Source organism: Lytechinus pictus, chromosome 18, assembly GCF_037042905.1.
Source record: "Lytechinus pictus isolate F3 Inbred chromosome 18, Lp3.0, whole genome shotgun sequence".
In the NCBI taxonomy this organism is placed as follows: domain Eukaryota; kingdom Metazoa; phylum Echinodermata; class Echinoidea; order Temnopleuroida; family Toxopneustidae; genus Lytechinus; species Lytechinus pictus.
In genome coordinates this window covers 20,693,834-20,716,397 of record NC_087262.1, presented here as the reverse complement: position 1 = coordinate 20,716,397, position 22,564 = coordinate 20,693,834, and the positions used below count along the sequence as shown (strand labels likewise).

Sequence of the window (22,564 nt, the reverse complement as noted above, 5' to 3'; positions counted from 1 at the left end):
CTGTTTATCAGTATGCAAAAGTATCAATGCAAGAGTTTACTCTCTTAAATCTTTGGGGGAGATCAAGGTGAGAACATTTTGAGTCTTCAGAAAAGTTTGATTGAATCTGAAATAACAAAAATAGCACAATCAACCTATTAGGTTTGATCAGTGATTTCAAAAATTACAGAGTACAGAAATATAGTATCTTCTAGAAAGAGCAAAAATAAGACACTTGGCCATTTTTTACCACAGAATTTTATTGAACTCTAACTGGAGATGACACAATGCAATTCCACAAGGTATTCAGCCTAAGCTACCTTATTTGATATTTATTTCTGACAACTTACTTCAATTAATGATAAGTGTATAATAGGCTTAATGCCAGCTTTTATCTGCCCATCTATGTTTGTTACAGTGTATATTTCTGTCAACATACAGGTATGTACGGCACAATCATCCCTTAACTCTTTCTCCACTCTTCCACTTGGCACTACTTCTCCCAATTTTGTCATTCTTTGCCTAACTTTCTACTCAACCCCATCCAGCCACCTAAAACTCGGGACCTCCCCGGTAAAATTGCAACTTGGTCTTATAAAGAGTTATGATTGATCTGATCAATCGCAACTATGGAAAGCCAGCAAAGTCAACATATGAAATGCATGTTTGTTCAAAAGATTTTCTAGATATGAATGTACATCCATGAATCTATTGATTTCTTGACAATTTGGTTTGTTCTCCTTAGTTTACAAAGGACATTTTGCAAATTTCCTGTAGAAAACAATTATGGCACTGATAGATTTCCATAGAGTTACAATTGATTGGATCAATCATAACTCTTTGTAAGACGGGGCCACCTCAAGTATATGGAAATCCATCAAAGTCATTTTTTTTTCCGAGAAATTTGCACAATGTCCTTTGTAAACAAAAAGAAGCACACTGAATTTTTATGAAAACTATAAATGTATGAATATACATCATATCTAGAAAATATTTTGAACAAACATGTGTTTTATATGTTGACGTTGCTGGCTTTCCATAGTTGTGTTTGATTGGATCAATCTAAACTCTTTGTAAGATTGGGCCAGGGTATAATCCCATATGAACTAATCATTGTTCATCTACAACCAGTTTATCTACTACATTAAACAGTTGGTCTAATTGCAACTTAGCCCATTAATCATTTTATCTAATTTCCAGTTAGGCAATACCCAATTTGTCAAATTTACACACGGTCTTAGTGATGAGATAAACTGTTTATGAACCTAAGTTTCATTTGACAAAGTGGAAATTAGACCATCTAGGCATTGGACTAAATGAAAGTTAGACCAATTGATGTTAGGACCAAGCTCAAATTAGATCACATTGATGGTAGACCGAGTGGGTTTTATAACCATGCTGGTGTTAGATCTTAGAATTAGACCATTTGCTAGTAGAACAGTGGACATAACACCCCCCCCCACACACACACACACACCATGATAGTATCTTTTATGCAACAGGGCTCCTAGCCCTGTTGCATAAAAGATACTATCATAGTAACTTTGCCATCCAATGGTAACTACCATGGTAACGATGATCAACAGCCAATCAAATTCAAGGATTCCATGAGAGTTGCCATTCCATGGCAAAATTGCCATAATGGTAACTTTTATGCAACAAGGCCCAGACCCTCTTTTTTTCTTCCATTGCGTTATAAAGGTCACAGGACAAGCCCGGAGGACAAGCAACAAAACAATATAAAATATAAAACATATCAGATTTGGTATCATATCATATTTACAACTATCTCATGAGCTGTTTTATTAATAGCAGTTTAATTAATGAGGCACACAAGATTGAAAAAACAGACTGTAATTAACAGAATTGCATCAACACTGGCACAAGTACTACTTGTACAGTCGATGCTGCTATAGACCAATTTGGCTTAGTTACTGTTTCTATGGTAATTCCTAACTGGTGACTTCAAGTATACCTAACAGAAAATAATGTATACACTGACATAGCAATGCACTTAGCTCATTGCATAACTCATTGAAAGTGACTCTATTCTTCTTTCGAAGCCCCCAGTTATGGCCACCATTACATGTAGTTGCAGTGATCTGAAGTCGGATTTATCTATAGCAACAACCTGTAAAGCAGTACCACCTATCTATAAAGACCACAGGTTTGGTTTACTCTTAAACATACTTCTTAATGAGACATTGTATTACAGGAACCTGTCTGTAGAGACCATCAGTTCATAGAGACTGCTTTTCATGTCTCCATTGTGTGGTCTTCATAAACAGGTTTCACTGCACAGTGTATCTAGTAAAAAAGTACTAGGAACTATGGCAATCTTCTACATGCATCTCATACATTGATGAATACGATATTTACAATTCATTCAAACTTCAATCTCAAAAAGACTGTACTGTTATCTGCATGCATGTGTTCAAGTTTGATAGATGCGGCCCATTGCACTAAGATTTGAATTTAAACTAACTTGTGTTTACGTGATTTGCAATCACCTAATAATTGTTTGTAAATTTTGTGATTTATTTCAATTTGTTATGATAAAAACAGAAGAAAAAAAAAAAAAAAAAAAAAATTTGAATTTAAACGCAACTTGAAAAAATCAAGCGCAAGTGCAAAATACATGCTTCTGATTGGTTAAAATCAAGTTTGCGATTGATTGTTAGAGTTGTATTTGATTGCAATGCTTTCTACAATGGGCCCCCAATATTCATGAACAGTTTATACATTTCTAATTACATCTAAAGTACAAGTTTGAATTATCTTACAAAACGTAAAAGAACAGTTAAGTAACAAGACCATTATACATACCACATTGCCAGGCAAAAGGAACAAGGCATAATATTTGAATACCCTCACTTTGAACAATGCCATGAATCATGTACATACAACCCCCTATAAATAGGATTTTTGTCAAGGTTAAATGTATGAAATATACTAATTTAGACTTTTTTCTGTAGACTGGAAGAAAGTCTAGGCTAAGTGCCTCTGTATGTAAAATATTTGTTTTGTGAACAGTACATAGGCAGTTGTCTTTTCTCTAGAGTTTTTTGTTCTTTGCTTTTGCACTGGGCCTGTGAGAACCTTCCTAAACTGATTGGTCTTTGTTTTCTAGTTCTTATGAAAATGTGTAATCCTCTCAAATTATCCTGACTTGGGCAGATCCTGGAGTGGTGTAAGTACAGAGAACACGGGGTCGGATGAAGAAAAAGGTCGATTATTTATTTCATTGCCCAGAAGATTAACACATACTAACATACATGTACTATTTAAAAAATCATCTTTAAGAGACAATAAAACAATGAATCTGAATCTGATTTGTCTTTATAATTTCATTATGTCAATCAAGTAGTGATCCCCGGTAGGAAAGCCTCCCTCCTTATGGGGAAGCATACAGTGCATTCTGATACTTACCACTCGCCCCCCTCCCCCTCTTTCCAAACTGACATTTTCATTTTTGAAGTGGTTCATCCAATCCTGGGGCATTATTTCATCAATATTTTTCATCCAACAAGTTGTCAGATCTGATAAACTTTCCTTGATTTTGATTGGCTGAGAAGCACTGTTACTATGGTAACTGTCGGCCAAAACAGGATTTGTCAGATAAAATGTCCGACAAGTTCTTTCATGAACTGCTTTCCAGAGCTGTGTGAAGATGAAATATAAAGCAAAGCCTTGTTAAAACCAATGGCAGTACTGGTGGCAAGATGATGAACATAATGGTTGTTGTGTCACGATGGTGTTTTGGATGAAGATACATATTGCAATTCATTTTACATATTTCTTTCTGAAGGAGATTTATATTTCATCCCGATGTAGTCAAAGACGTCCTCTTCAGAGGTCACAGGAAGTGGTTCTCCAGCAATTCCTATAGCAAACAACAAAAGAAAAAGTAAAATAATTTAACAATGAAAACAACAAGTACAAAGTCTACTATTTATTGCCACTTTAAACATTTCAATGTATAGATTAAACAGCCTTTAAAGGAAATGGTGTTTTTGTTTTTCAACAGAAATTAGACTTTATATACAGAGGTATGTTGTAGAACACATCCAAGCCAATAGAAATCATTTTCATACAACCTTTATCATCATTTTAACTTTATTCATTTATAATTGTTCATTTTTTTGCACTCCGTTACTTTCTTAATATAACTCACTTAGTTTGTTGCTTATAGCTTTGTCATTTCATTAATTAATTCATTATTCCTTATCTCATTCCTTTATTTGTTCATTTGTTAAGTCATTTAAGATAACCATTACATACTTAGAGTAAAGAAGGAATGGCATCATGGTCAAATGTTAGAGAAAAGAGATTTTTGCACAAGTCACGGCAAGTTTGAGCAATTATGTTACTGTATCAATCTTATTGATTTTCAATAACAAATAACTATATGAATTAAAGAAACAAGACAACAAAACATAAAAGCAAATATGCTGAGAACTAGTATTGTTAGCATCGTCTCTCTGGGCAATCATGACTATTTTGTATCATTTTTTTGAATGCACAAACCTGTACTGCCCATCGGCCTGATAGAGTACTCATTGAGGGTGAAACCTTCATCTATCGCCTTCGCTCGCATGTCTTTGTTGAACATATCACTGCCGGTGAAGTATAGAGTTCCACAGTGGTACTGATCATGGGGTATCAGACGGATGTCAAGACGACGGAAGTATCTCTCTTCACCCTCCTTGGCGTCCTTCTGGGGAAGACGGATGATACCCTACAGAGGAATTAAATCGGTAGATTAGTTAAATGTTTTATTAGCTCACTTTAATGATAATCAAAATAAAAGTGATGATAAAATTGCTGGTGCAGATCCAGCCAGATTAGATACAATAGTTTTGGGAGGCCGGGTATTGTTAAAAAATCAATATGGCCCCCAAAATGGTATTATGTCTTACCCGGCTGGGTCTGCGCCTGAAACCGCTTTTCTCAAAGGAATAATTTGCCAAAGGAGTAATCACTTTTCATACATGAAAGTTGATAACTACAAGTTTTTTACATAAAACATTTAAATTAACTTTCGTTAAGTCAAATAATTGCCAAAGTGGAGGCACTTATTGCAAGGCATGTGTTGAAATCATCTCATAAGCAAAATGTCACCTAGGTCAAGCAGAGCTCTGAGGTCCCCAGAGATTCCACTTGGAAAGTGTTAAATGGTATGGCACCAAAACATTTACTAGACCTTGTCATGCCTTATACACCAGCTCGTAGCCTAAGATCATCACACCAGTAACTTTTTAAGACTCCCAAGACATGTGTAGCATATGGTGAGCGAGCTCTCTCTGCCTCAGCACCGTTTCTCTTGAATAATTTGCCATTGAATATAAGAATTATACCATCACTGGAGACCTTCAAATCTAAACTGACGTCTTATCTTTTCTAACAGTATTTATTTATTGGCACTTTGACACTCATCCGAACTCTCTCATTCTTTCTTTTCTTGTGCGCCTCGGAAAAGAATATTTCTAGACAGATGGCGCTATATAAATGCCTATTATTATTATCAATAAGGCGGATTCACCTGTAGTTCATATTGTTCTGCCGCAGTCCATTCATATTGAGATCAGCACCAGACAGGTGGGTGTTTCATAAAGCTCTTCATTTTACAAACGACTGGTGATCCTTTCTTAGAAACTAAATCAACACCAATGGAAATCTGTTGTGCATCATTTACTACAAGAAAGGATCACCAATCATTCATTAAGTCACCCAGTAGTTACAAACAGATTTATGAAACACTCACCTGAATGTTGATCATCAAGTCAACATGAAAAGCAGAAATTATTGAATAAGTTTGTTTTCATTCTTACCATAAACTTGGTGTCACCCTGTGATATGGTTTCTGTGACAAGCTTGCTGTCTATCATTTTCTTCACCACTTTCACCAACAGCTCAGGCTTTCAACAAAAAGTGAGAAGAAAATAAAATAAAAGCAGTAAACCATGAGATAAAAGAGATGTCAGTTATTCATGCAGTTATGTTTTAATTTTTTTTTCATTCTTGTTCATGACAGATGTTTAAAATACAAAAAAAATAATAATAGAAATACATTGCGCATCTTGAAATCAGTTCTCAAGTATGGTGGGTAAGTGGGGAAAGGGGTGGAAGCAGGCAAGAATCCTAAAATTAATTATGTATTCCTAAACCACAATTTACAGATTTCTTGCTAACGATGCCTTAAAAATATATTATAACTTTTAGTGTAAAAGTTAAGAATGTTTTGATTTGTGTCTCAACCTGCAAAAATGATCCTTCCAGTTTATTTGGTTACTCTAGAAGTGCATGGGTACAGTAATACAGAAAAACCAGTGTTGCCTCTACGTTGATCAGTGCCATTCAGAACAGTCCACCACTAAAATTTCTGTCTGGAACTCAATAAAATATCGCACACGCCCAAACGGCCCTAATTCTCCTACCGACAAAGAAAATGATATGAAATAGATATTATGTAATATTGACTAGTGCCCCTACTCCCGGAACCTATCTGGCAAAATGGGCGATTTTCTGACCACCCTGAGAAGTCCCTTGTGACAACGCTGCAGTCAATTCCCCTTCCCCTAGGGGTGTTTCATAAAGCCATTTGTAAAGATACAAATGACTTAACCCACGACTGGAACATGTTCTCAGGTATAGAGTCAGCTACATAGGAATGTATCATTAGCATAAGAAAGGGTCACCAGTCGTGTGTTAAGTCATTTGCAACTTACGAACAGCTTTATGAATCACTTACCCGGGGGCAGTTTTATAAAGCTGATTCATAAAGCTGTTGGTAAGTTAAGAGTAACTTAAAGAACAACTGGTGATCACTGGCAATATTTTAGCGCATAAGAAAGGATCACAAGTCGTTCTTCAAGTCGATCTTAACTTACGAACAGTTATATGAAACACCCACCAGGAATGCGAAGGGCCATTAACTACCTTCTTCTTATCCTTGGATGTGTATGATGGGTGTGTAAGAAGGACGTCCATGTCACCGCTGGAGGCAGCCCCTCTCCTGTAGCTTCCACACACCGTTGCTAAGTAATCTTCATCTTCCGCTGCTACCTGAGACTTGACGAGAGTTTCCAATCTGGTCACCTCTTCACGAGGGATTCTCCTCTCAAAGTCTTCAAAATGCCTGACAAATATGAGGATAAAATGAAGATACAGTCAAACCTGCCCCAGCCACCATCTGTGTATAAAGACCACAAAGCTATCTTCATTTGAGCATGTACCGAATATCAAAAATATAAGAAAGATAACAAATCAAAAAGGAATTCTTACAAATATTTGGAGGATTTCAAACATCCTGCAAACCTCCTACAAACAATTTCAAGATAAAAACTGATACTTGACTCTACCTTCTTTCCTTATTTTCCCAAATGGTTTGAATTAAAAGTGACCCCAAAACAAATAAAACAGCATGTTCCAATCCATTTAGTGAATAAATTTAGCTGAAAATTACCATAATCCTGCTCTAGTCCAAGACAAATAGGAAGAGGGGTTCTCATAATAAAACAAATCAGTTTTATCTAAAATATTTATCACTATCACATAATTCTAGTTGAAATTGTCCCTGTTGTATAGAACTTATTCAATTGTTTTACCTGAGATATTAATGATAACATACAACATTTATATAGCACTAAATACCATGTTTCTAAGTGTTGCATACTACTACCCTGGTTTTAGCACAGCTACCCTGATTAAATGCTCGAGCATTCAAGGAATTCCTTCCTACCGGGTTCCCATTTACTACACCTGGGTGGAGAGTGGCAAATGTATATAAAAACCTTGCTAAAGGATGCGAGTGCAGCAGAGGGATTTGAACCCCGGACCTTGTGGCTCAAAGTCTGAAGACTTATCCCCTGATCCACAAAATCTCTAATAATTATAACCTTATTATGGTATTAGCAGGGAACAGTTGATGGAACTAAAATATGACCTCAATATCATTATTATTACTACTGCTACACTTTATATCTAACATCAATACGAAATAAAATCTTAGCATTTGACAGCACGACATGAATGTTTGTAATGTTTCGCCAACGAATTGAATTTAGATTGAATTTAGATGAAACTTACTGTAACCCAATCTTTTGATGATGATTTAGCTTATCTGTGTGCTTTCTCAGATCTGTAAAATGAGGAAAAAAAAATAAAAGTAAATTCCATTTGTCAAATAAAAAACAAGTTTGTTTTAGAATACTTCTCATGATGCAAATGAAAGAAACATAATTCTTCCAAAGGCAGACAAGATAGCAGAAAAGGATTGGTGGCTTATAATAATAATAATAATAATACTTGGGTTCATTTACAATTACAGCAGAAATGTAGCTCATGAAAACATGTACATGTACTATGCGCTTAAATAAAGAAAGAAAACTGAAGTTAGAAATTATTCATCATATGAACGGAAGATTTGTATTTCATTATCAAATCCCAGATTCATTAATATGAGGGGAAAAAATGACTTGTATTATAATGACATCATCATCATCATCATAATTCCCCGTTTCCGCTTTATACAGCCCAGGCTTATTAAAAAAAAAAATTACCATAAAATATAGGAAATAAAACTGACTCATCCTACTTTTCACTATCTGCTTCACCTCTCCTGATGGAATACACCCCTTCCAAACCCCAAAGTCTAGATTACAACAAATTTGAGATCAATAATTTAGAGCAACAAAATAAATGGGACATGCCGTAATATCATTATCAAAATCACCTTACCATCAATAGACATTATGCCATCATCCATTACCAGTTTTCTGGCAGCAACGGGCCTGCAAATGAAAGTTGAAGTATTCATTATCAATACGCAGGTGAGGCTATGCTATTAATGTGATATTTGGTAAAGGAAATGAAAAAGGGCGACATAATAAAACCAACATCTATACTGTATACTGTAGCGAATTCCAAAAGAAACATGTTTTTCATTACCAGTTTAAGTAGAGTATATATACAGGTAACTCTGCCTAAGTCAAATCTTTTAGGACAACAGAAATCTTATTAGGAGAAATTCGACTTAGAAGAAGTACATAATCCATGTTTTCAATAATCTGGTCAAATAAATTGCTTTGACTTAGGTGATTATTCAAATTATGGAAGGTCGAATTAGGCAGAGTTACCTGTAATATATTCATAGAGCATGAAAATGTATTGGCTGACTCATACAATATTCCACTTAGCTAAAATTAGATGTAAGGCACTATCACACTCAGTATATATTGCCATTTTGGTATGATTTCAAGAAGCACGATTTCAGTGATTTTCCCAAACTGTAGCTTCAACCCAATCAGATGCAATGATTTCAGGAGCTCATAATTGTTCTCAGTGAAAATCACTTCCAAATGACTTCACTCTTCTGCTCAGATCCAAATAACTATTTTGTTTACAGACACATGGTCTAATCCCACTTTGTTTACAATCGGTTAGCCTTCAAACCTAATTGTGTATTTCTGAGATATCAAGCTTCAGTACACCCATTTTATTTCCTAATATGCGCTAGGTCTCACACCAGTAGGCCTATTTGATTAAAAAGCTTTCTGTAAATCTAATATATATTATACAAAATGAAAATGAATCCAACTGGAAGTTACATTGTCAACCAAGTTATCATTTACCGTAGGCGTAGACCAAATTGATATTACAGCTAATGGATCAATTAGTATATCAATTTAGACACAAGTGGCATAAGTCACAAGTGCAGGCTTCCTAAATTCCTTACCCTATTCCTGACACTCTGGTGAGCAGATTGATAGCCTCACTTTTGTCATCTTTGCGAATTTTCTCCAGTTTCTCAAGCTTTCCTGTTGCTATGACTTCATCAATCTTTTTGGCAATTTTATCACCAATGCCACCCTAAAGAAAAAGAGATAAATATGAATAAAAAGAAGATATTGTTTACATCATACTAGTACACAACAGCAGCGGTTGTATAGTGACCAATCAGATGCAAGGATTTCAATAGTTTATAACAGATCTTGGTACAAATCACTGAATTATGTGCTTTGTGAAACACTTCCCAGATGTCTGGAAACATTTTTTTTAAACATCAATATAAACAATGACGTAGCCCATGCTTTCAAGTTAAAGCAAATTTCTTAGCATTTATGTAAATCACGATGGATATAAAAAATGAAAGAGTGGTTTGTGATTGATGTTTTGAACAAAACATGCATGTAACATTTAGCTATTGATTGCCAATATCTGTGTTAATGCGTCTTGATGCCGTATACTCTTGCCAAGAACGTCCTGTCAAGCAATTGTGATCATAAAGTACATCATCAGGAAATATGTAATAAAGTTATTATCAAAACAATTGTGATTTACAATCATCAATGATACTTAATTTGCACTTCATGTTGTTACAAACAAAAACAAGAAATGCGTGATAAATAGAACAATTTTAAACAAGGAAATAGAAAATAAAACACTTCAATAACCCAAATGATAAAGATCATGTTTTACTTTTAAGAAAGAAAATGCAGTATGTTTTCTATCTTAGTGTGGTATACGATCATGATTTTTTGTTCATCTCATGACATCTTTTTTTTTTTTTTTTTGGGGGGGGTGCATGTCTCAACCAATAGTCCCAACTACAGTCTTAATTATGTCTGCCCATGCAAGAAAAATACATGTTTATTGAAGAATTTTTTTTTCAAATACCCAATAATAATTTCAAACATTAACACAGGTCTGCCTAAACTAGAAAAATTTCTTGGAGCATGTCATAAGGTAACCCAGAGAACTCCCGCCCGCTGCGCGGGCGGGAGCCCAGGAGCTTACCGTGTATTTGACCATACTCACGGGACTAGGGTGATTTATGGTCTAAATATTTCTCCAAATGAATTGTGAAAACAGAAATTATGCACTTACCACGATTATATGGATGAAGGTCTAACGAGTGGCAGTTTCCTGACATCTGGGCACAGACTGGAACCTCAAAAAACGAAAAGTTCTCTCCTTCTACCCCCGTCTCGATCGGCCATTTTTGTTATGAATTGTAACAAAATGGCCGATCGAGACTGGGGTAGAAGGAGAGAACTTTTCGTTTTTTTGAGGTTCCAGTTTGTGCCCAGATGTCAGGAAACTGCCACTCGTTAGACCTTCATCCATATAATCGTGGTAAGTGCATAATTTCTGTTTTCACAATTCATTTGGAGAAATATTTAGACCATAAATCACCCTAGTACCGTGAGTATGGTAAAATACACGGTAAACCCCTGGGCTCCCGCCCGCTGTGCGGGCAGGAGCTCCCTGGGTTAGCCATAAGACTGCCGATCCTTCAGCAAACATGATCTTTTACCCCCAAATAAATGCTTTGATAGCAGTTAACTGCTAAGAAGGCTGTTCTTAGCAGTAACTGCTAAAATAGCATCCTGCACTCATAGACTCAGCAGTTTTTCTTAGCAGTTTAATTTGCATTAACAGTTTTTCCTTAGCAGTTACCCTTCTTAGGAGTTGTTTCCTAGTCTTTATCAGTTTGCATTGACATATCTTAACAGTTTTTCTCAGCATCTATCTGTTTAAGTATTCTTATTTCACCCCGCAAATACCCATATTATCTTGCAAAACTCACAGCAAACTTTCCTAATTTTGAATAGTAGCAATTAATGTGCAAGTACCCCTTCAGGGATAATTCAAACTAATACTTTACTCTCACACTTGCACATACCTGATATTTTCTTCAACAAACAGGTGTGAATACACCTTACTGACTTTGTTATTTCTTACCAGTTTTTTCGCCTCATCTCCACTCTTGATCTTTGTTGGGTACTTAGCCAGGACGCTGGCAGCCTTGCGATAAGCATTGTGCTTGTGCATTGCTCGATTGACATTCTTCTCATAGTTGGCAAGCTCTGAAGTAGAATATGAAAATGAGAAGAAATCAATCAAAGAAATTCATTGAGAACATTTCATTAAATTAAAAAGAATTGCTTTGGAGTGGCTTTCTTTGTTCTTTTTCTAAAAAAGATAATTATTAATAATGCTATGCCTATGCCTTAAAACAGAAATTTGAGTGTAAAAATGGGGGTCCCCTCAGGCTCTGGCTCTGCGGCACATACCCACCACGCATTATATCCCTGATAGCAGACACGGTCGTAATGACGTCATTAACTGATCGTAAAGTGGTAATACTCGTCATGTCGTCGTATTTATGACGTTCTTACGACGTCATTTTGACGACTTAGAATGGCAACTTTCATTTGCATTTTTATTTGACCAGATTATGACGTGATTTTGACGTCATTTACTGACCAATTTACGACAAGTAAATTTGCTTTCTTATATGACCAGATTATTACGTGATTACGACGTCATTTATCGACCAATCTGCAACAAATGAATTTGCATTTTTATATGACCACATTATGACGTGATTATGACATCATTTATTTACCAAACAACGACAAAGAAATTTGCGTTTTCATATGACCACATTACGACGTGATTATGACATCAAATTTTACCAATCAACGACGAGGAAATTTACAAGTTTAATTTCAAAGCCACATACTATTTTGCCATTTTTTCAACCTTGCCATGTTAGCAAGGCTATTTCTACTTATAAAAGGAAAAGTAAAACTAAAAAAAAATAGTACAGAATTTTTTTTATTTTAGGTAAAGTATATAATTCTTCAAAGAAAAAAAGTTTCAAAAGCAGTGGCAAAAATAATCATTTCTTAACTGGTTGCCAACCAAACCAAACAAGAGGAAGCTTTATATGTCAAAGAAGTTTGTATCTATTTTAAAACTTTTTTTTCGCAAGTGGTGTCATGCCCCGGTGTCATGCAAACCTCCTATCTAGTTAGCTCACCCCCCCCCCCCCCATGCACGCCCCCCGGGCTCACCCCCTATAAAAAATTCATGATCCGCAGAATTAATTCGCCGCCGGGCGTCGAGCCTGCGCATGCGCACTGCACTGCATGCAACTGGCGCAGTCGCAACCATTTAATTTGAAAAAGGAATGCGCCCGTTTTTCGCCGTAAATGTTGCAGCCTAATTCGGATCGAGAATTAAGTGCGACGAAGATGGCCGTTAATAATAGTTCTACTACTTTAAGAACACGGTTCAGATTTGGATAACGACTTCGAAGGCATTCGCAGGAGACCAAACAGTAAGTTAGATAACCATCTTCTAAGATTTTCTTTTCGGAGCGCGGCTTGCCTTTGGCTTTAGATTTCGTGCACTGACACTACCCGGCCGGGGTGGCTGCCCCGAGCGCCGGCGCGGCATGCTGAATAGGACAGGCTGCGCTGGTGGGCTCAGGGCCCAAGTCTGCACAGACACAGTGCACACTTTTAAGGTAAATGCCAGTTGTGGTAACGATATCAAAATGAGTTCGTACAGAATCCAATGAAATGACCACCAAAGTGTCTGTCTGTATTTATAAATGATATACCGTATGTGCCAAAGGATTCTGGAAGAAATTGTGTAATTGCTGCGAAATAAGCAAAAAAAGCACAGGATTCGGGTCAACTCGAGCCAAGGCAAGCGTCGGGCCGACATTAATCAGAGCAATAATAACTGTCCCACGTGCTCTTATCTGTGTTGGTGATCTTCAGTTTGAACATTTTTCAGCGTAGATTTCAAGATTTCACAAAGTTCAGTTTATGTAACTGTACCAGATCTACATGTACCGGCGGTATACCCAGTTGTTGTGTGTCCGGACAGGTTGTGTGTCCGGACGATCAATTTTAGAAAGTAATTTGGAAAAATTTACAAGCGAAGTTTCATCAATTTTTAGTTCAAAATGTTAGGAAATATTAGAGAGAACAAAATCGAAGATGATTATAAAATATAACTATTGAATTCATATTTTTAGTGTAATCCAAAGACAAAAAAGAAGGCTTCAAAAATATAAAGTGTCCGGACACCCGATCCCCCATCCTACTATGTAGATCCTCGATGATATACCGTACTGACAATTTTTTTAATCCTAAATCTACCGGGGTATTTTGATTCTTGTCATTCCCGGGGGGGGGGGGGGTATTATTGCCCCCCCCCCCTTATAAGATCTCGGCCGTGGATTGCACGATCACAACAAAAATTTGCATGATGGTAGAGAATGACGTAATCTACGTAGTTGCATTGGTAAATTTCACTGAATTCATATTTTTTTATTTTATATGAATTAATTATGCTAATTTATTCATGAAATCATACTTTTTGCTCTGATTCACTAAATAAAGCTCCTAGAATGCTATTTTTGGGGTGAAAATATTCTTTATAGCATTCCTAACAATTGTGAATGAAAAAAAATCTGGTACCAAGACCGATTTCTTATGTATTTTATTATTTTTTTAATCATGTATTTCTTTGTTTTTTTACATTTTGTTTTTTATTGTATTTTCGATGGAAATCGTTCTAGACTTAATTCTAATCATAAACAAGGCAAAATTAATTAAGTTTAATCAGTAAAAGTAGAAATAATGATAAATTTATGAATTTTGGCTAAATACACAATTTGCATTGGATTTGTACATGAAATCATGTTTATGAGCAATTTTGGGTCTGACATGCACTTACATAATGTTGCGTAATGTCGTAACCGCGTACCCGGGGACGTCACAAATTTGGTCTCAAAATTTGCGCGAGACTTGAAAGTAAAAAGTCAGTGAGCGGCGCGATCAAATTTTTTTGCGCGACAGCATAGTGATGAAATTTGTTGAGGGGGGGGGGGTCAAATTGACCCCCCCCCCCAGTTTAATAAGGGTTATGGGCGTCACATGAAATGCCCTATATTCATTATTTTTCTACCAAAAGCACCATTTTGAGTAAGATTTTTAATGAATAGATCTGTTTGACATTTCAGGAGAAAGAGAGGGAGACACAAAACCACCTGTCTCGGTGTCACACATGAGGAGTTGAGGAGGAGATGAAGTCAGTGAATATGACCTGGCCTGGGGGAGTTTCCAGAAGAAGGCCCAGAATCGCTGGATGCCAGGAGTGGAGATCCTTCGTTGCTGCCCTACATGATAGGAGGCATCGGGCAGTAGGTAAGTTAGAAGGCTATTTCAGATGTCAAGCCTTTTTTTGGGGGGGGATCATTGGGAACCTCTATTATCAGAATCACGCAGATTTGGGTGTGCACAAACTCGGGGCACCTTATAATCTGTTAATGGTCCTGACTGTACTTCGAGGACTCTGTGATATTTTTTCATTGTATTTTCATTCACGGAGCCTAGACAAGTCTCTGTTGCCTGTAGAACTTTGTACACTAGGATGGATTTCCCTAGAAAATCCACCCTTCCCACAATAATTTTGGGGCAAACATTTAATTTGTCCAATTTGTAAGCTTTTGTACTCTAAATGCATACAAAGGCTTAAAAAATGTTAATTGTTGGAAGGTAAAAATTTTGAAGGATCACTTTCTTACAATTCCTACGCTATATAACGCAATGACATGAACCATAACTCGAGTGACGTACGTATGCAAGAAATACAGAATTGGTGCACATGCATAGCTGATTGATTCATTGTGCTAGTACTGGTACTAGATCGGTTTGGACGTTCTAATTTCAATGACAAGTTTAGATGGTAAATTGGCGCTAATAAAATTTTGCATTGGTCGATCTCGCGATGCCAGAAAACTAATTCCACCTCTAAATTTGTCAGATTTTTTTTCTCAAAATATATATTTAATTGATCCTTGACCTGAATTTAAGCCAAATCAGGCATAGGGAATGGCTGTATTTCAGCCTCGAAGTTCGAATTCTCGGTCCTGACAGTCCTGGTTACCCCATAACCATTTAAAACACATAAAAAAGGCATGAATTAAAATTGTAATTATAAAAAAATAATATGTTTTATGTGTCAAATAAATTGATTCTAAAATTCCCTTCCTTATACAGAGATGGTTAAAGGTCTTGAGGGCATCATGCCCCCCCCCCCGACTTGACTTAACATGTTAATATTTGAAGTATAAAATATGTAACAAACCCCACATCGTTTTTTAATCATTTAAAATAAATTGGAAATTAATATTGAAACCATCTAATTTTTAATGAAGATTAATAAATAGTTTATGTAGAAAAAGTTTTTATGTTTCTCCTCTTCTGTTATTTTTGCAGATGCTGTAATTTGAAACGGAAGGTGTCCTGCCAATAAATTTTCATCCCACCTGAACTGCCTTGCCTGCCTGCACCCAGTCATCTGTTCCTGAGCATTTTCATTTTCCTCTATTTTTCATCATCGTTTGTTTCAGCCTGTATGAAGTGAATTTCACATTGATTGGTGGAGCTGCTAAGTTGGCATTACAGGGCCACGCCGGGGTATGATCCTTTGGGTTGAACATCATGACTGCTAGTTGGTCGGCAAAGGTGATGGGATCGATCAATGTCACATGGAGTAAGATCGATACCAATCTGCTTTGCTACATTTCGAACAATCTCATACGGATACGGATATTATTGCGACAGGAGTACTGCTCGATGTGGTCAAGCCTATTTGACAAAGCATTATGGTGTTAGTCATGTTATCAGAAACCGATTTTTCAAAATCACGGAGTTGCTTCAATTTAGTATCGATAGATATTTCAAGAACGTGTAGACTAGTGAGCTTTTCATCAAGAATTTCACGCAATTTATTTTCGCGCTTATCCATGTCATCATTGAGTTTTTGTCTCTCGCGTTCCATTACCACGGCCACCGCTCTTTGAACGACTGTATCAATATGATCTAGGTATGCTGGGCTTTGTTTAGATCCAGTTAATGATGAAGCAGAGGATTGTGTACATGCGTTAGCCGAGTGCAAACGGCCTCTTGATCTTGTGGATATCTTAGACATGTTAGAGATTACGTAATGATATAATTGAAAAGTGGGATGGGCTGTGCATCTGCCAACTCACCAGTCAACCAATTAGAGACGGCCTTCCAAAGTGACACAGCATGAAAATATCAATATGGGACTGGTCTAGTCAACACATAGATCCTGACAAAACCATGGAGACCGCAGACGCAAAATGACTTCCATACATAAAGATATGATGCACAATTTCCAGTGGGTTCAAAACACTGAACACATGCTATGCTGATACACAGACTATCATATTAAAGAACTTTATCAAGCAAAGGAAATCTGGTATGAAATCTCTCAGCTCACATAAAAAGCCTACGTAGCTACATGTAGGGAAGAAAATGTGTAATTGCTGAGAAATGAGCAAAATAAGCATGTAATTCTATCAAATGTCAGATATTTTTCGAATCGATTATAATACACTGTCCCACATATGCTTTTCTGTGTTTACAGCGATCATCAGAATTATCGATTTTAAGTTAAAAAATTCATGATTTTACAAAGATACAAGTTTACATTAATGTACCAGATGTAGATTATGTACAATATATTGACAATGAACTTTGATTTTATAGATTTTCTCAAGAAATAATTGTTTGCTGCAACTACTGTCTTTTCCTTCTAAGTGATAGTGTAATACAACAGTTCCACAAACTATTTTCATCAGACTTATTGATGCATGATTCTTTCACCCAAATGCAAGCTTCCATAAATCCTGAAAACTTAGCAACTCAGGTATTTTTTTTTTTTACATACAGTATATTTTGTCCTACATTGCATAGTTGCCTTAAGTTAATAGCGCACCTCTAGTAGTAACTATCTTAAAATGAGTTCGAACAGAATCCAACAGAATTACCAGCAAAGTGTATGTATATATAAAAGATGTGTGCCAAAAAGCTCGGGAAGAAAATGTGTAATTGCTGAGAAATGAGCAAAATAAGCATGTAATTCTATCAAATGTCGGATATTTTTCAAATCAATCATAATACACTGTCCTGTCCCACATATGCTTTTCTGTGTTAGTGATCATCAGAATTATTGATTTTAAGATCAAAATTCATGATTTTACAAAGATACAAGTTTACATTAATTTACCAGGGCCCCGTCTTACAAAGAGTTATGATTGATCCGATCAATCGCAACTATGGACGGTCAGCAACGTTAACATCTATTAAGCATGTTTGTTCAAAATATTTTCTAGCTATGATGTATGTTCATGCATTCATTGTTTTCTCAAAAATTCGCTGCGCTTCTCTTTGCATACAAAGGACATTGTGCAAATTTTTCGTAGAAAAAATTATGACACTGATGGATTTCCATAGAGTTATGATTGATCGGATCAATCGTAACTCTTTGTAAGACAGGGCCCAGATCTAGATTATGTACAATATTTTGACAATTAACCTTAATTTAAGAGACTTTCCGAAGAAATAATTGTTTGCTGCAACTACTGTCTTTTACCCCTGGCCCTAAGTGATAGTGTAATACAACCCAAACATTTCATAAGAATTAATGTACATGTATGATTCTTTCACCCAAATGCGAGCTTCCATAAATCCTGAAACTATTCCAACTCGGGTATTTTTTTTTACATACAGTATATTTTTACCTACATTACATAGTTGTCTAAAGTTGAAGGTATATTTAATTACAATTTCAACGAAAAAGCTTTATTCTTGGAGATCATTATGCCTCTGTTATGTATTAATGTGTATTTATACATGTACAATTGTATGTATTGGTATAACAAACATTGTAATTTCATTCCTTTGACCCTAATACTGCATTTTCATAGAAAAGTGTTTTTTTTTTCAATCTATTTAGAGTTTTCAACATTTTGTATTCCTTTTTTTTTGCTGGTAATATGTTATGCAACTTTTATTTATTAATAGAATATTTGCCACGATTTCGTAATTGAAATGCGTACATGTATTTGATTTCGTTTTCCATTTTTGTATATATTCTTTTTCGGGGGGGGGGGGGTCATGTTCTTGAGACCGAGACAAGTTATGCAAGGCCCTGGCATGGAGGATCATTATATTGTTACTGGGAATGCTGGACATTGTCAGACCACCTCAGTATTCACCAAATATAGATAATCCTCAATGACAAGGTCTTTGAAGTGATGTGTGTATGTACATTGCATGTAGAATTTAATGTTTAGGTCATTATCACGTCAGAATACGTTAAGATATCATAGTTGACTCCAAAAGACGTCATATTCATTTCAATATGCGACGTCAATATGACGTCTATTACTAGTCAGCAATATGTTGCAAAGTCGTCATTCAGACGTCGTAGTTGACTTATAAACACGTCATAATTACATCAATATGACGTCTAAAACTGGTCAGGAATACGTCGCAAAGTTGTCATTAAGACGTCGTAGATGACTTTTAAAGACGTCATAATTACATCAATATGACGTCTAAAACCGGTCAGGAACACGTTACACGGATGTCATTAAGACGTCGTTGTTGACTCTCGAAGACGTCATAATCACGTCAATACACGACGTCATTCTGACCCTTGATACTGGTCAGGAAAACGTTGTAAAAACGTTGCTAAGACGTCATTAAGACGTCGTAGTCACTCTTGGAGACGTCATAATGACGTCAATATACGACGTCATAATGACGTTATTCGCGGGTGCAAGATCCCGTCAATAAGACGTCATGATACGACGTCAAAATGACGTGACTCTCGTCGTTAAACTGACGTAATTATGACGTCATTTTTACCAGTTTCTGCTATCAGGGATACCGAGTGCCCCCCCCCCCCCCAGGGCCTAATCATCTTTATTATGTAAATACAATATTTTCGTATTTGTATCCCCAACTTTAACGGCATGCCACTTTAACATACAGTGGGCGAAACAATTCAATGCAACGCTGGGACAGATTCAGTTTTGATTCTAGCCTGCAGACAGGCCACGACTGCAGCTCCGAGCCTCCGCCGTCATGGCCGTACGGTGCCGATACCGGGCCGTTGCCCCGGTCGCGCTGCAGCTGGAGCTATTAATATTATTAAAAGACTTGGATGGACACCTCGAATTAAGCTTACCGACAAGAAAGTCGACAAATTCCTGGTTAGGATTGTTGCTATCTGGTGCTTTTCTCTTGCTCATCTTGAATTTTCGTTCTGACCCGGCTTCTTAGGAGTTAAAGTGTTCGTACGGAAATCCGGAAATACAAGTTCAAGTCAAAGAAGAGTCCTCGATCGCGATCCTGTCACAAATATTAAAGTGAACAACGGTAAACAAAGGAAAATGTACAAACGTGTTGCAACATGATATGGAACGCCGAACGTTTCTTTCGCAATTTCGGGACGTTGGAAAGAAAAGGACGCAGATTTTATATATATATTTTTTTTACCCTCTGTAATTTATTGGACATGATTTACGGGATAATTTATGGTTTTGAAAAGTGGCCTCACATCAGTGATTTTGAATATTAGGCCTATATATACATTTCTCCTTTTTTTCATTGTGTTCTCATATTCATGAAAAAAAAGTGATTGAAAAGGTATTATTATAAGCTATGGAATTAGCAAGTTTCATTGAAATATATATATATATATATATATAGAGAGAGAGAGAGAGAGAGAGAACTAAAAGAACTTAAAAGAACTTAAAGAACTTAAAGAACTTAAAGAACTTAACTGTTGGCACTTCAAAAACTGCATTACTCGTGAATTTTTTTCGCATTTCTGATGTCTTATATATATATATATATATATATATATATATATATATATATATATATATATATATATATATATATATATATATATATATATATATATATATATATGTATATATATATATATATTTCAATGAAATGAGGCGTAGCTTAAACATTCGCCTACCATTGTTCTCTTCATCCATTTCTTTCACAAAATATTTGAATAAAAGAGTTGCCAAAGCTGTTGCACATGCTTAATTCCCCCCCCCCCTCTCTCTCTCTCTCTCTCTCTCTCTCTCTCTCTATATAGATATATATTCGAGTCTTTCGACCTCACCAAATTTTCTAAAAGGGATGTTAGCTCTGGGGAATCATGATTATAGCTACGTCTACCATTGTTCTCTATTCCCATTTATTTAACAACATAATTTTAACGAAATATAATACTTTTGTAAAATATAATCTAAAAATAGAGGGATCATCATTAAGTACATGGATACATATTATTGTTTCTCGGTTTTCATTAGATAACTATCATGAATTATTTAAAATAAAAAATGTTACCAGTGGTGGCAGAACGAATTTTCGTTTGGGGGATGCAAAACCAAAAAAGGGCATGTTAAAATGGGCATTTTGATGCAAATTACGGATATCAGCATTTCATTTCATTTATTTATTCCAAATTCTCATTAAAAAACATACAACATACAAATCAAAGAATGCACTATATACAAATAAAGATACAAAAATAGAAATACATTTAACAAAAGAATAAATGAGAATATGGGAGCCAGCATAGGCCAATGGCCTTTCTGATATAATCATATTATCATAGAAGAGTAATTAGTAGTAATAAAGTTTAGCAAAGCTTTTTTGAATTAATTTCTGATTGATAAGATATATATTTAGGCTTTATTATATTTCCGTGAGAGAGTGCAGCGAGCGAGTGGTTTGGAAAAAAATCAAATCTGAAGTTGAAAACTCGCTTTTGTTAAGTTATGACGCTAATGATAATCACTGTTAAAACGGCATCCTTGGGAGATGTTGCGAGCGCGAATCGCGAGCTCAAACTTTTGGACACTCAGTATTTCGCGGCAGTTTTGTAAACATGAAAAAGATTTTTAATAAACTGACCAGAAAATGAAACCTGTTAATGACTGCATGTAGGGACTCATGCATTCACCAATCGAATAAAGCGAGCGCGAGCTGATAATTTTTGCTATTCCAACCTGAAAACTGGATATTCTTAGCATTTATGTAATAAAAAACATGATGAGTTATTAAACAGTAATTGATGCGAGCGCGCAACGCGAGCCAAAAATTTTGTCATTTTCTAACCTTAAGTTTTACTTCGAAAATGGTATTTCATTTAAAAAAAAGGCACATTTCATTAAAAAAAGGGCATTTTCCATTTTGAAAAAAGGTCATATCTTCCTGAGGGGATTTTTTTGGGGGGAGGGGGGCAAGTGCCCCCGGTTCCGCCGCCCCGAGTGTTGCCATGCATGCATTGCTACTGATTTCATTGATTTGGAAATACATGTATATCACTGTCCTATATAATAATGATTCATACAAAAATATTTTTTAAAATAAAATAATGACCTGCAAACCATTTGTTTTCTGTTTTACTGATTTATCTCTCCCAGCCCTCATATTACTAAAGTTGGCCTCCCCCTCTCTCTTATTCCGACTCCTTCTTTTTTCTTTCTCTCTGATTCTTTTCTGCACTTTCATTTCCTCTATAGTGCGGACCTGTCTCTTGTATCTCTGCAATTAAATTTATTTCGCTCTAGACCCTTGTTTTATTTCCTCTCTTACCTCTGGGCATCTCTTACATGTAGGCCCCCTTACCCTTTTTTAAATCTTCATCACTAAATTAAAATGATTCTTCCTGTATAGACTAGTCTATTGAAATAATCACGGAAAACGGTGCCAGGTAAAAATGGCAGAGGTAATAATGGCAGAGGTAAAAATGGCAGAGGTAAAAATGGCAGAGGTTAAAATGGCAGAGGTAAAAATGGCAGAGGCAAAAATGGTAGAGGTAAAAATGGCAGAGGTAAAAATGGCAGAGGCAAAAATGGTAGAGGTAAAAA

The 22,564-nt window shown here is 36.0% G+C and overlaps 1 protein-coding gene across 1 annotated transcript; it reads right to left on the bottom strand.

The window, feature by feature from the left end:
* Positions 1-1,740: 1,740 nt before the first annotated feature.
* Positions 1,741-20,109, bottom strand: LOC129282274 (DNA polymerase beta-like). Its single transcript, XM_054918202.2, has 9 exons — positions 19,852-20,109; positions 11,725-11,849; positions 9,716-9,849; positions 8,719-8,771; positions 8,068-8,119; positions 6,919-7,117; positions 5,811-5,897; positions 4,507-4,717; positions 1,741-3,862 (listed from the first exon to the last, which is right to left on the bottom strand). The coding sequence occupies exons 1-9, from the start codon at positions 19,913-19,915 to the stop codon at positions 3,768-3,770; spliced, it is 1,020 nt and encodes a 339-aa protein (XP_054774177.1). The 5' UTR covers positions 19,916-20,109; the 3' UTR covers positions 1,741-3,767.
* Between the last annotated feature and the right edge of the window lie 2,455 nt (positions 20,110-22,564).

Bases quoted from the DNA above. Each gene is read 5' to 3' on its own strand.
- LOC129282274 (XM_054918202.2), bottom strand. From the start codon at position 19,915: ATGAGCAAGAGAAAAGCACCAGATAGCAACAATCCTAACCAGGAATTT. The intron at 8,772-9,715 runs GTAAGGAATTTA...TTTCATTTGCAG, and splicing joins ACCAGAGTGTCAGGAATAGG to GCCCGTTGCTGCCAGAAAAC. The intron at 5,898-6,918 runs GTAGTTAATGGC...TTTTGTTGAAAG, and splicing joins CATCCAAGGATAAGAAGAAG to CCTGAGCTGTTGGTGAAAGT.